The sequence below is a fragment of the Oryza sativa genome, chromosome 7 (assembly GCF_034140825.1).
Source record: "Oryza sativa Japonica Group chromosome 7, ASM3414082v1".
In the NCBI taxonomy this organism is placed as follows: Eukaryota; Viridiplantae; Streptophyta; class Magnoliopsida; order Poales; family Poaceae; genus Oryza; species Oryza sativa.
In genome coordinates, this window is record NC_089041.1 from 1985872 (window position 1) to 2000331 (window position 14460).

The 14460-nt window shown below is 46.9% G+C and overlaps 1 protein-coding gene and 1 non-coding gene across 2 annotated transcripts; one reads left to right on the forward strand and one right to left on the reverse strand.

The window, feature by feature from the left end:
* Positions 1–3444: 3444 nt before the first annotated feature.
* LOC9268276 (uncharacterized) lies at positions 3445–9960 on the reverse strand. Its single transcript, XR_010742513.1, has 5 exons — positions 9918–9960; positions 9522–9620; positions 9114–9313; positions 4039–5146; positions 3445–3930 (listed from the first exon to the last, which is right to left on the reverse strand). It is a non-coding gene; the product is annotated as an uncharacterized protein (transcript).
* A 968-nt stretch (positions 9961–10928) lies between these two features.
* Positions 10929–13246, forward strand: LOC4342360 (uncharacterized). The gene is made up of 3 exons (XM_015792294.3): positions 10929–11150; positions 12632–12762; positions 12871–13246. The coding sequence occupies exons 1-3, from the start codon at positions 11055–11057 to the stop codon at positions 12980–12982; spliced, it is 339 nt and encodes a 112-aa protein (XP_015647780.1). The 5' UTR covers positions 10929–11054; the 3' UTR covers positions 12983–13246.
* Positions 13247–14460: the final 1214 nt, after the last annotated feature.

Below are 14460 nucleotides of genomic sequence, written 5' to 3' on the forward strand. Positions count from 1 at the left end.
TTGAGAAATTAGGGTTTAGATTTTACATGACTCACTTATTGGGCCAACTGGGCTTGTATTGTTGGAATAGGCTACATTTTGACGCTTATCTTATACTCCGGGGACCCGCTGGGTCACCCGCGAGTGGCTGACGATAGATCTCCGCCCCCGTCCCCGAAAACATGCGGGGCCTTGTCCCCGCTCACCCGCGGGTGAAAATTGGCCCCCGGCCCCAACGGAGAAATTGCCACCCCTAGCAAGCTCTAGTCAGGGCAGTGGTGGATTGAAGCGGTACGGGGTCAGCATTGATAGAGATGTGAGCTCAGGGTCGCAGGCGATGTCGCTGGAATGTCGTTTCCCAGGAGGAAGTCGCCCGAAAAGTGGTGACCTAGGGTGAAGAAAACGGTGGGCACTCTATCTTGCTGCTTGATTCTTCCCCGCTGCCTGAATAGCCGTTTGATTCTGCCGCCCCGCTCTCCTCGAATATGAAAGCGCCAATTGAATCCGCCGTCACCACAGCCGCCCTCACTAGTGCTCGCCACCCTCGATGCAGCTCGTTGCAACACTGTCATCAACGCACCTAAACTTACAGTTTGGAGGAGAGGGGATCATGAGACTGAACGGGCGAATGGGTCTGCTTCAACCTTCAAACATGTCGCGATTGGGTTAAACAACATTGGCCCAAGGGCAAACTTGCCTTTTACTTAAGTTTCTCTCTCCATCTAGCCCGAATATAATAAAATAATGTGAGGGGTGTCCAGCGGCTAATTATCATATTTTTATGATGTCCACGAAAAGATATGCGTTTTTTGGGTGTCTCGTAGCAAAAGCCATAGATTTTTCAGTGTCCTATAGCAAATTTTGCCAAGATCAACTCCAATTAAAGTTATCCAGGAAGTTCTAGTGATATATATATATGGCCAAATTGGTCGCTCAGCATGGCCTGACCGACACGCCATGTCGTGCTGTTCCCACACGCGGGTTGCACCTATTGCCAAAAGGCATGATGGGCCCAACGTGCTTGTCCTTGGAAAAAGTCTATTTTACCTCCCTCATCTCTTTGCACCTTACATATGGCTAGAATAAAGTCTATATTGCCTCCCTCATCTCTCTGGGCCGGCCACTGACAAGCTATGGCCTACAGGAGTGGAGGATGTCGGGTCGCGGTTATGCTTATCGTTGGGCCATGCTGGGCCGGGCCGGCAAGTCATACCGAGGAAGAGGCCTAGGCACGACCCAACGATTAGGTCGAACCGACATGGCCCGGACAACAGTTAGGCCATACCGTGCTTAGGCCGGGCTAAATCTCCATACCATGGGCCGGGCCATCGGGCTGTGGGCCTTTTGGCCAACTATATGTCTGTAAATCTAAAAGTAATAAGTTCACTTTGGGTCCCTCTATTTGTTGCCAGTCCGATTTTCGTCCTTTGACCGCAAAACCAGGTATGACCCGTCCTCCAACTTACGAAAACCGGTCAATCCTCGTCCTATGGCAGTATGGAGGGCAGTTTCAGCTGAGCTGGCGTATTGAGCATCCGACGTGGCACGCTGACCACTGTGGGCCTTGTTGACTGGGAGTGGCAGTTGGTGTGGGGTTAAATGAGACGGAAAAAAGGGCGCGTGTATTTATCACTTCTCCTGTTCTCCTCAGCCGAAAACCCTAGATCGAGCTTGAGCGAAACGGCGGGCGACCTCGAGGGCGGGGAAGGCGTGAGGCGGCGGAGGGCTCGGGGAAGGGCGGTGCAGCGATGGCGAGCTCAAGGAGCGACGGGTCGTCTTCTTCGTCTCGACGGCCTGCTCCTGTCCCGTATCGGGTAGGTCCAATGGAGTATCAACCCCCGGTGTTCTGTCGTTGCAAGGCGAAAGCAGCGAGATGGATATCCTGGAGCGTAGATAATCCTGGCCGGCGGTATTTTAAGTGTCGCAATGCTCAGGTAAGCAGTCGATTTGGAGTGATTTGGTTTTTTTGGTTCGATTTTGGTTGGATTTGGTGAGTTCAATGTTAGGTTTTACTGTTCCAGGATGGGGGATGTGATTTTTTTGATTGGTGCGACAAGTTGACGAGCAGTTTTCTTAGAGAGTTGTTGAATGACCTGAGAGATGCTGTGATGTCGCTTAGGATGGAGAAGGACCAGCTGCGGCAGGAGGTAGAGGAGTGCAGGGAGCGTCTGGTAGAGGATACGAATAGGATTGAAGAAACAAGGGCTGAGCTTGCAGCAGTTAGGCAAAACTGCTTTGAAATTTGGAAAGAATTGTGTTGTGTGAAAGATAGGAATAGAAAGGTGGAGAGAGAGAGAGAGAGAGAAATATTATGGTAATATGTAGTGTGGCATGTGTGTTTGTGTTGTTTGTTGTCATGTTTGGGAAGAGTATAATGTAGGAAAGCTGGAAATGTATGAATGTTGTATGAGCACATTTTGTATGCTGTCCATGTATGTATGGATGAACCCCCCCTGGCAATGTATGAATGCTTGGACCTTAATGTTGTCTTTTGATGAAATGCTAAATTGTGTGAGGTGAAAGTGGCATTGTGTACGCTGGACTTGTATGTCACCATTTGCAATCTTGTGAAGTGATGAAAAGAAATGGCTGAATGGTTGCTATTGGACGAAAGTCACAATTTGCAATCTTGTGGTCCTAATGAAAAGAAATGGTTGAATGGTTGAATGGTTGCTGTTGTTGTTGACGGGGGATACCCGTAGACAGGATATAGAGGGTATTGGGGGTACGTTGGAACGAGGATCTACGTAGTACGACATCAAGCAAAATAAAAGACAGGGATTATACTGGTTCAAGCCCCTTTGTAGGTAATAGCCCTAATCCAGTTGATATGGGATTATATGATGGAAATCACAGATTACAAAGGGAATAGTGGGATTCGATGATATCGACGAGATCGTAGTCGAGTTGGTTCGACTAGATCACCCGGCGACTTGGCTCCTGTAGGCTCCGGCTTTGTAGGCTGTGGTGGATGTGTTGGCAGTGATATTCGATGACTTAGGTCCTACCCGGGGGGTCCCTTTTATACCGCGGATCAATTGATCTCCAAGTAGAACTCGGAGATATCGGACCCCTCACGATATGGTAACGACCCAGTTTTATCCGAGTAGGATTCTTTCTATCTGTGGACTTCGTTTCTATTACGTGATAGATTTCCTTACCGCATACAGGAACTATCCGTATACGCGCGGGTATACCGTCTCGGTATACAACGTATATCCAAGGATAGAGGGTATACCTTATCTGTAACCTTGACAGTTGTGGTCCTAAAGGAAATAGTTTTGACAGATGGAACTCAAAATTTGTCAAATGAAATGAAATGATATATATTTGACAAATATTAGGATGGAACTTAAAATTTGACAAATATCAGGATGGAACTCAAAATTTGACAAGTATGAAGCAAAAATCTGCATGGAACCGAAATGTTTCACATATAGCAGCATAGTAGCAATTTGACAAGTATGAAGCAAAAGTCTGGCAATAAGCACATAAATATGTCTGACAGGGGTTCATACAGGTTCCTAAATGGAAGCCAAACAATACAAAAGACAGAGTACTTGATACATGGCCAAACATCACAGCCAAACAGCACATAAGGTTGCATAACATCTGGACTAAACAATAGTACTACTGGATACAAGGGCTGCATGCCCTGCAACACACATGTTGCATAACATCACAAGGTTACAATCTTCATCAAAGTTTGTCAGACTCCCATGGCAATAGCAGCAAGGCACCGCTTGTCTTCCTCCTTGATTTGGCATATGCAGGTTCCTCAGCTGACACGCAGATAGAAGCACTCCCTGAAGTGACTCTCACTGATGCACTGGTAGAACTCTGTGAATAAGGAACAATTGCTTGTAGATCAATCCTAGCTGAACCACCATGTTGGGCAGAAACCTTGGCCTTGGCATTCACCCTCACCTTGTTCTAGGAATCCATAGGAGTCTGCAAAAAAACCAGTACAACACATATTGAAGTAAGACAGTATGACACACAGCAGCAGTAATGGTATTTTTCATGCATATGGAAGTAAAATCAGTGCAACACAATTACCTTTGTCTTAGCTTTTTTGGGCATGGTTTGAAGGCTTGAACTCTGTCCACTTAGTGCAACTGACTTCCTCTTCTACTTTGAGCATAGCTTTGAGTTGTGTTAGACAGAACCAGGTTCTGATTCTAAATGGATGGTGGCTGATTCTGAGTTGTTGGTGGCTTAGAACCTCCTGTGCTAGGACCCGTCCCACTATTTTGTTTCCCACAGCGGGACTTATTGTGCCCAACTAATTTGCATTTGCTGCATCTCAGCCTTGTGCCAAACCTGGACATTTTTGTGGGCTTTGCTGGCTCATGCATCTCTCTCCTTCTCTCTATCTTTGGCTTTCCAAGCATTCTGATATACCCATGAGCAGTAAGGGGCTCCCTATCATCCTCAGGCCAGGCAGACATCCCTTCTACTGGCTCTAGGCAATGTGCATATGTGGCTTTGAATGATTCCACAGAGTAGCTAGTGGCAATGTAATCATCTAGGTTGTTTGTTCTGTAGTAGATGCATGCAATCGCATGAAGGCATGGCAACCTAGCCAACTGCCAATATCTACAAGAACAGTCTCTCATGTCTAGTTGGACTGTGAATCTATTGTCATGATGTTTGATCTCAAATTTATTGTCACCATTGCAGATTGCATGACAGAAAGCAGACTCAATGATGTACACATTCAGTTTTTTTAGTATGCCTGGACAAATCACAGTGGTCCATCTAGTTAGCTTCTTCCTCTGATCATTTATCCTAACCATTACTTTCCTTCTAATGGTTTCTAGCATTGTGATTATGGGGAAAAAAACCTTGCTTCCAATATCCATTTGTTAAATGATTCACACATATTATTGTCAACAGAATCACAATTGGAACCTAACCTGAACCAGGCTCGGCTCCAGTGCTGTGGATGGGTGTTGAGGATGGCCTGGGCTCCAGCCTGTGTAACTTGAACTAGCTTGGCTCTTGCAAGATTGAAAAGCATTCTACATGGGGCCTTTGCACATCTCCAGAACTTCTTCTGGTACTGCTTATCAGGGAAATGTCTCTTCCAGTTTGCATAGATATGCCTAGCACAATTCCTATGCTCAGCTTCAGGGGCACATTTCTCAATAGCATTTAGAATTCCCTACATAAACATAAAAGTTAGTCCAATAGAAAACACCACTGTGCTCCCAGGGTTACTTCTTAACAACTCAAGCTGGTAGTTGAACAGCTTCTGATACTGTCCTTTTGTGGCATCCATCTGTTTCTTCATCACAATAGACTTTGCTCTCTTCAGCTTGGAAATAGAGGCCTCAGCAAACATCTCTTCTTGTACTGTGGCCTTCATGTGTGACAAGTTCCATGAAGGGATGGCAGCTATGAATTCCAGTATTTCTCAGCTATCCTGCCAGTTGTGACAATTTTATTATCCCTCCTTGGTGGACCATGCATGCAAACTCTCATAAGTCACAATCTGCCAACTATCTGACCTTGAGTTCTTGGACAATAAACACACCCATGGATAGCTATCCCAGTCACATGTGACCCTAACCCTCTTGTGATCATCTTTCATAAAATTAACCACCTTCTTTTCAGCAAGGACATACCTTGTCATGGCTTTCTTAAATTGCTTCTTGCCATTGAACTTCATGCCTAGTTCAAATACAAGCACCCCTTCTCTCTTCTTGTACCTAGGGTGCTTTGTCACGCCCAGAAATTTAACCCAAATTTCCAGACTATTTTGCGTATTAAATCCCTGTCCAGGACCAGCCAGGGTACACAAAACGACAAGTAATATACAGTTCCAAACGTAAATAAAGCGTAAAATACTTACGGAAGAGGCACTTAGTCCTCACACCGAAACAGAACGACAGCAGCGGAAAAAGGCGATCCTAGCGGAGCTTCAGCTCCACTCCACAGGCAAAACTCAACTGGGGTCTGAGCCTTGGTCCTCTAACTCCATCTTCAGCTCAGAAGCACTACACTTCTGAAAAGGGGGAAATAATAGCAAGACTGAGTACAACCACCGTACTCAGCAAGCCACACCAACGATGCAGATGTGCAAGGGGATACAAGGATGGTTTGTGGCTATTTGCATAAAGGCGGTTGTAAAACATTTTATTGAGCAAAACAGTAAAACTGTTGAGTAATTAAAGTAACATTAAATCTCCACTGATCAACGCTACACCACGTTGAACAGGCCCAACCAACCCACCTGAACTACAATGTATTGGGTCGATTTATTAAGATGGGACTAATCACGGTGAATCTGGTTGACCGCCCATAACCGCGGGCTCGGCTATTCGAATAGTTTTACTCTGATCAGAGGTGTACAACTGTACCCATAAGACACAGCCCCACGACACGTTTCCGTGCGCCGACATGCCACCACGACATACCGGAAAGAGGCCGTGACAGGACCCTTCGCATAACCCCCTCTAGCCAAGCACACCACACCTCAGGTTTCACCCCCATCCCCAGCGGGCAACGGGCAGTCCCCTCTCGTGCCTAGGTGAATCCGGAAGCGACAGAGGCCGTCGCAGGGCCCGCCCCACTCCATTACGCCCACCCTTGCCTGGATGCGTCGACTAGAGGAAAGCTACACTACAAGCCCAGCCGTTGCCCACGCTGGCTTGTGGTAAGTATGATAAGTTCTCCAGGGCATCCCGCGAACCGGTCCTTAACTGCCATGGGTGCGACCAGCAAAACCATGCACCCACAGCCCACCATTCAGTCGCATTTTAGTTGGATAATTACGACCATGAAGCATGGCCAGATGTCTCGAGCACGCAGCTCATTTAGATACTAAAAGGTCTAATACGATAATTACCCCATCAACTGAGCTAGTGGTAATTAAGCATGGCTAAGCATATAGTTCTAGCTAGGTCACATAAGTAACATGAGCTAGTCGATTTATTACCCAAGGTTGACAAAGAACAGATATCAAGTAAACATGGCACAAGCGAGCAGATAGGTAATACCCGGATCCCATGTAATTAGCAAAACATGCATATTTATTTGTAAACGGTAAAACATTTATAAATTGGGATCAACATGCTCAAGGGGAATGTGTGACTTGCCTTGCTTCTTCAAACAATCTTCCGAACTCTTATCCTTGCGACCGTGATCTTCCGAAACGACGGATTCTACACGCAGGCACGCAAAACGAGGAAAAACTCTAATAAAAACCAAGGAAACAGTACATAAAAAGTAAACAAACATGTAGAGCTCAATTTTAGATGAATTTTGCAAGTTGAATGGCTCAATTCGGAGTTCGAATGAATTAGATATGAATTTTAGAAGTTTTGAGCCATTTAAATGAATTTCTAGAATTATTAACGAATTATGACGCAATTATTATTTATTTTTCCAAAGGAAAAGAGGGTTGCTGACGTCATCAAAGGGGAGGGGCGGCGCCGGCAAGCGGGCCCCACCGGTCAGCGGCACAAGGGCGCCGGTCCACCGTGGACCGGGACCACCGAGGCAGTCCACCACCGGTCCACGGGAACCGACGGTCCGGATCGGCCCAAGCCGATCGGGCGGCCAGGGGCGGCGCGGCTGGGGCACAGCACGGCACAAAGCCGGCCTAGCTGAGCCATGGCGCGGCGGTAGCGCGGTCTCCGGCGACGGCGACCGACGGGCGGCGCGGGAGAGGTGGCACGCATGGGCGGCGGCGGCGCACGAGATCGACGCGGTGCGACAAGGGGGGTCCGGGCGGCCCAGACGAGCGGGGCGGCGGTGCACGGCCAGGTGGTCGCCGGCGGCAGCCACCGGCGCGGCAGCGCGCACGGGAGACAGAGGAGGGAGGCAAGGAGGGAGAGGAGGAGCTCACCAAGGACGCGGCGACGAGGGGCGGGGAAAGGCAGGGAGCTCGGCGTCGGCGCTCCTCGGGACGAGGGCGGAACGGCGGCCCGGCGGCGTTCCGCGAGCGGGAACCGGCGGACGGCGGCTGGAAGGACCGGCGCGAGGGGAACCGTGTCCCGGCGGGATCCTGGCCGTGAAAAGCGGCGGCCGAGGTGCTCCTCGGCGCTGCGAAGCGAGCGGCGGTGGCGGCGCTGCTTGGGGTGGTTAGGAGCGGCGCCAAGCGGCGGCTGGAGGTGGTAAAAACGGTGGAGAGAGGTGGTGCGCGTGGCGACGGTGTTTCAGAGGCGGGGAGGGGAAATGGAGCGGATGCCGGGGTGCGGTGGGACGCTGCGATGCTATAGGTGGCAGCGGCGCAGTGCGGGGGCGACGGAAGCGGCGACGGCGCGCGACTGGAGGGTCGTCGGCGTGTGGCGGCACACGGGAGTGGCGTGGGGAGCTCGAGAGAGCGCGCGGGAGGGGGCAGTGAGTTGGGGAAACGGATGAGGGGAGGTCGGGGTGCATTTTTATAGGCCCCGGAGGGGGAGATCGTGGCCGTGGCAGGCGGCAACGGCCGACGGATGGAGCTCCGGCGACGTGGGCGAGTGGGGCTCGAACGGCGCCGATTTTTGGGGGGGAAATGGGGAAGAAAGTGGAGGAAGGGGAGGACGTGGGGTGGACCACGTCTGCACGCGCGCGGGAGCGTGGAGGCGCGCGGAGGAAGCGGCGTCGTGGGGTGGCTCAAGCGGCCATGGCGGCAGTTGGAGCTGGAGGAAAGGGATGACAGGTGGGGTCCACGGGTCCCACCTGTCGGAGAGAGAGGGAGGGAGAGGCCGGCTGGGGACGCAGAACGGACTTGAGGGAGAGAGAGAGCCGAGCGGGCCGAGGGAGGAGGCCGGCCCGAGAGGGAGAGAAAGGGGGCGCGCGGGCCGCGGGAGAGAAAGGAGGGATTGGGCCGAAAGGGGCCCAAAGAGAGGAAGGAGGATTTTATTTGTTTTCTTTTTATTTTAATTGATGCAATGATCTTTGTGCTATTAAAACTATTTCTCGAGCTCCGAAAATTCACGGAAAATTTCGGAGTACATTAGGGCACAAAGAAAATTACAGAATATTCCCGGCCAATAATTTTTAAAGGAAATTTTTAATTCCCTCAATAATTCACTTGATTAAGTTGATTTAACTTTTATTTAATTTCTAGAAAATGTATTAATTGATTTTTATTCCCGAACGAAAATCGGGGCGTTACAGTGCTTGTCTCTCCTTATCCTAACCTCTCCATCACTGCCAATTTCTTCAATTGAGTCATCATATTGACTGTCAACATAAGGGGTTTCATCCCCCTCATCTGCAGCTGGTCTGTCACTAGGGTTGGACCTCTCTACCACAAAGAACACATCATCCAAGATGTCTAACTGTGCTGTCTTAACCTTCTTCTTCACCTCTTTAAAATGCTTCTCTATTTCAACTGTTTCTTCATCATCATCAGAGGGCAGTCATCTCCTGGGATGTAATCACTGTCAGTTTCACTTTCAGAGGGTGGCACACTAGCAAGGGGGCAGAATCAGGGTGATAAACCACAAGCATCCTCTCATCTTCATCACATTCTTGCACAGCTTTACCCTTTAGTGCACTTGTATCACCCTGAGCTTCTTGGGTTACTGTTTATTGCACACAATTGCCTTTTATTTGCTCTGGCTCAACATCTGCAGCAATTTCTTCACAATCCTCTTCCTTTTCACCGTCCACCTCCATGTCAGCTTCATAATCACTATCCTTGTCTGAATCATCACATAAGTCCACTATTTCAGGCTCCTCAACGTACACTTATGCAACCCCTCCCTCACAAATGCAGTCTGATATGAATTGGCACACCTTGTCACTCAGTAGAGCACGCATCCCAGTTTGGATATCTTTCCCTAGAAAAAGCCAGTGCAAAAGTGTGCCCTCTAACACCCTGCAGTGCTCACGCAAATGTGCAAAAATCCCACTCAATGTCACCTTCTACCTAGCTACATAAAACAATGCCTCCGCACCACCTACATAGCTCTTTTCCCTTCCTTCTGTCACAAAATCACCCTTCATATGGAACCTCACCACAAGAGTATCAAGCACGTCCATGCCTTCAATAGCCTTATCCTAACATGCAAAATGCAATAAAAAAATGACTTAGCTCCACCCACAATTGTCCTAAACATGCAAAAAAAACAAAGCACACATCTTTTCTGCAAGCAAACGAATAAAATAGCCCCAATCTGCACAGATCCAGCAAAAGCACTAACTAAACTACTCCTAATATACACCGACTCCAACACATCATCCTCCTCCACCAAACTTAAATAACGGAATCCTCAATCCCAATACTACCAGCACCAAAAGGCAAAGAAATTTACCTGGCCACTCATTGATTTGTCAGCTGCCCCATGTCGGCCGAGGTTATGCACCGCCGTGCCCTGCACCGATGCCTCCGCACCGCCCCTAGCCTAGCCGGCATCCGCCGTGCCCTGCGAGCGGGCCTCGGCCGCGCCCTGCGCCGGAGCCGGTGGCGTGCTCCCCTCGAGCCCTCCGCCGCCGCCAGCTCGCCCTTCGCCGAGCCCAATGTCGTGCCCCCCGTCGAGCCCTCCGCCGCCGCCAGCTCGCCCTCGAGGTCGCCCGCCGGTTCGCTTAAGCTCGATCTAGGGTTTTCGACTGAGGAGAATGGGAGAAGTGATAATACACGCGCCCTTTTTTCCGTCTCATTTAACCCCACACCAACTGTCGCTCCCAGTCAGCGTGCCACGTCAGACGGTCAATGTGCCAGCTCAGCTAAAACCGCCCTCCATACTGCTATAGGACGAGAATTGACTGGTTTTCGTAAGTTGGAGGATGGGTCATACCCGGTTTTGCGGTCAAAGGACGAAAATCGGAGTGGGCAACAAATAGAGGGACCCGAGGGACCCAAAGTGAACTTATTCCAATCTTAAAAACGTCAACGTTGCAGGCTTCAAAAGCAAATTTTCTCCAATCAACTTGCATAGACTGGCTGGTGGGGCCACGGTCTATAGACCGGGCTTAGCTAATAAGTACTCGGTTTGTTGATTGGTTCGTGCGCGACAGCAAGGGGAAGGATTAGGAAGGAGAAGACGAAGGGGAAAGGAGGAGAGGAGCGAAACCCTAGGGCCAGGCAGGCATCTCCCTCCCGGGATCTCGACGCCCAGCAACCGGAAGCCATCGGCATGGCTATGGCGCTGCGCTCTCTCGCCGGGAAGCTCAGGCCGCCGGTGGCAGCCACCCTCCGCCGGGCGCCGGCGTCGAGCTCCTTCCACCCCGAGGTGTTCTTCGTCTTCCCTCCCCTTCTCCCCCTCCCTCCTCCTCCGTAATTATCTTCATCTTCCCGATTCAATCACCGCACGCTGTTCAATTAGTCCCCGATTCGCGAGCTTTTAGTTTCGAGGGAAAAAAAAGTCCAGCCTTTTTTTTTTCAAAAATGTTTAATTTGTCTTGAGAATGATTATAATCAACCACTGAAAATAGACACATCGGTTGGCGCGACGGGCTATTTTATTTTTATAGTACGTGTTTACAGACTTTCAGAACGTATCTATGTTAGTTTTCAAGTTTTTATATAACATTTTGGACCTCTAACATAGAGGCTGACATGTAATATCTAATAACAAATATTATTTTCTACATATTCTACATAATGATCATCTAAGATGGTTTTGGGGTTTTGTGGTTTACTTTTAGGACGTCATAAACAGGGCAGTAATATTCTTAATTTATTTTTTCATTTTATCTTTTCTAACACATGAAAATTTGCATGCATATGCTTCCTGTGTTCTGTTTAGAACGTAATATTTTTCACAATTTTTACGCAGCACATAGTTTAATTCTCATAATATTTATTCACTTTTTTAATTCCCTATTTAACTTCTAGAAGATCAACAGATTTCTAATTATCTTATTATAGAAATTTATTTTGGTAGAATCGGATATTTTCTTTTCTCCTCTGCATAATTTTTACTCGGGATGTGTAAAAATCACATAATTTACCTAATAGAGGTGCATACACATTTGATTTAGCACAATTTAGTTTGATATATGCACATGAATTACATAGAAAGTTTTACTTTGATGCCCACAAACCTCATGACATAGCAAAATTTAGTACTTGATAAAATTAGTTGCGGGTGACCTATCAAGCAGAAGGCAACCCTCTTGCTGTTTTTTGTTCTTTCCTCGGTTCATTTTATTTCTTTTTGGTTCACATTTTTAATCTTATTTTTAGCTTTCCTTCGCTTTGATCTCTAAGTATAGAGGCTGTGCATAGATGGAAAATTTGGTTTTTCTTCTTCGAGGGTGAATCTTTATTTTCTCTCTTTTTTCTACAACATTCTAATAGTTGGCACTAAAGAAGACTATTTTTATGCAAAGGAAATAATAGATCTATTTCAATCCCACCAGAATGGGAAGCTCTGGAAGTTGTTAATGTACTTGCTTTTTTTTTTTGCCTTTTTTACCTTGCTTCCAGATTGTGGAATATAATAGAGGGAATAGACACATGTCAACATATTATTGCACACCAAATCAACCAATCAGCTTGCAGTGTTTCTGCCAGCGTTTGATAGATAGATAGATAGATTGATTGATTCAATGTGACTGTAGTGCATACGTATACCTGTAGAGTTATTTATGCATCCTGCGAAAAAGAATATATCTTTTAATTTGCTAAAAAAAATTATGAACTTTTTAAATTCACGGTGAAATACTAACAGGCAATTTGATTTTGTTTCTTACTTTGATGGTATTGTAGGAGAAGCTGAGCAGCATGACATCTTCTAAGACTAAAACTCCTGTTGATGACAACTGTTTTGAATTGCTTGGGGACAAGTATTTTGAAGAGCGGTCTCGGATTTTTGCCCAATTGGTTAAGGAAGATGCACGGTACTATATAACAGGCAACCTAATTCCTTATACTTTCGTGTGCGATATACTCCCAACTAGTGGCATCCATGTGCTAACTAACACCTATTCACATCTTCTTTTTGCAAGGCGCACGGAGGAGCAGATCGCTGCATACAAGAAGCTGAAGAGGGCAATGGTTGCTTCTAGCTTGGGCGCAGCGATTGGAATTTTTGCCCTTCTCATCAGATATAACGAGTAGTATATCTGATACTGTTGTCTAGTACTAGTCTCTTGAGTTTTAGATGATCACCAGCTGGCCTAGTGCCTTTATCTATTTTAGAGCACTCTGTTTATCTGATTATGCAGTTAATTTTGGTGTTGCACACTGGTACTGCTATATCGCTGTCCCAGAATATTGGAGGAACTTAATTAAGAGCCCTCTTTGCTTGTGTATCATTGAACATGGTAAGTATCCCTGTCATGTATTTTCTTCTTCAAGACAAATTTCATCCTTTGTATGCTACTGTCGTTCATGCGTGCCTATGCAACAGTTATGAGCGTGATTTATACAATGTTTAGTTGCATCACTGTATGATTCACTGTACCAGCGTATCACTTATAAGCTTGATCCTTCATATCCACTGTATTAGGGGACGTGACTAGAGCTCCGATGTCCAATCGGATTTCTGACGTTGGACACAACGCCAGTCCATAGATCAGCGTAAGGCGGTCCATCTCGTTCTTTGAATTTCCCTTTTTAAAAAAAATAGAAATATATTCTTTGATATTAATAGAGTGACAAAGTTTGCTATGTGACACTAGCATTTGCTGAAAGATAATGAAAAATGTGGCTTTGTTACATATGAGTGACGCTCTTATTATGTCCATGTACATTATAAATTAGACACTCCAGGCAGTAGGCACCAGAATATGATAGACTACAACAAGGTGACGAAAAAAACAGCATGAGATGTCCTTTTTAGCTCCCTCTACCTCTGTCTCCCATCTTCTTTTGGGTTTTTCTTTTTGATTTCATGTCATTCTCCCGGATGATGTATTCTCAAATATCACTCTCTCGGAAAACTCTGATTTTTCACCATTGAAGATTGGGTATTTCTTATGCCATCGTTAAGCATGCAAGGTGTCATGTTACCACATCTAAGGGGAAATGACCATCGTGTCCTTCCTCTAACTCGGGGACATCTCTCTTCCTCCAACCTCCCTTTCTGATGACAAGTAAGTGATGCCACCACCACAAACATTGAGTCATCAAGCTGATCGGTCGTCGAGAGAGGAGGACGACGAGGAGGCCAGGGCTACGTGGGGGCGATTAGGTGTGGGGACACTGGCTAACCATGGGTTCCCGCCGCCAAAGGCCAAGATGCGGCGGGGTTATGGCTTTTCGCTCCTTGCCCTCGATTCCATACGGTGTGGTGAGGACGAGAGAGGAGATAGTGTTGGTCCACACTACAACGCATGCGATCTTCTCTTGACGAATTTCTCGTGCCATGAAAGTTATTTGTTACTACCTCCATCCCAGAATGTTTGACGCCATTGACTTTTTTAAAAATGTTTGATCGTTCGTCTTATTTAAAAAATTTAAGTAATTGTTAATTCTTATTCTTTTTCTATCATTTGATTTATTGTTAAATATATTTTTATGTATACATATAGTTTTACACATATCACAAAAGCTTTTGAATAAAACGAACGGTCAAACATGTTTAAAAAAGTCAA

Bases quoted from the DNA above. Each gene is read 5' to 3' on its own strand.
- LOC4342360 (XM_015792294.3), top strand. From the start codon at position 11,055: ATGGCTATGGCGCTGCGCTCTCTCGCCGGGAAGCTCAGGCCGCCGGTG. The intron at 11,151-12,631 runs GTGTTCTTCGTC...ATGGTATTGTAG, and splicing joins CGAGCTCCTTCCACCCCGAG to GAGAAGCTGAGCAGCATGAC. The intron at 12,763-12,870 runs GTACTATATAAC...TCTTTTTGCAAG, and splicing joins TTGGTTAAGGAAGATGCACG to GCGCACGGAGGAGCAGATCG.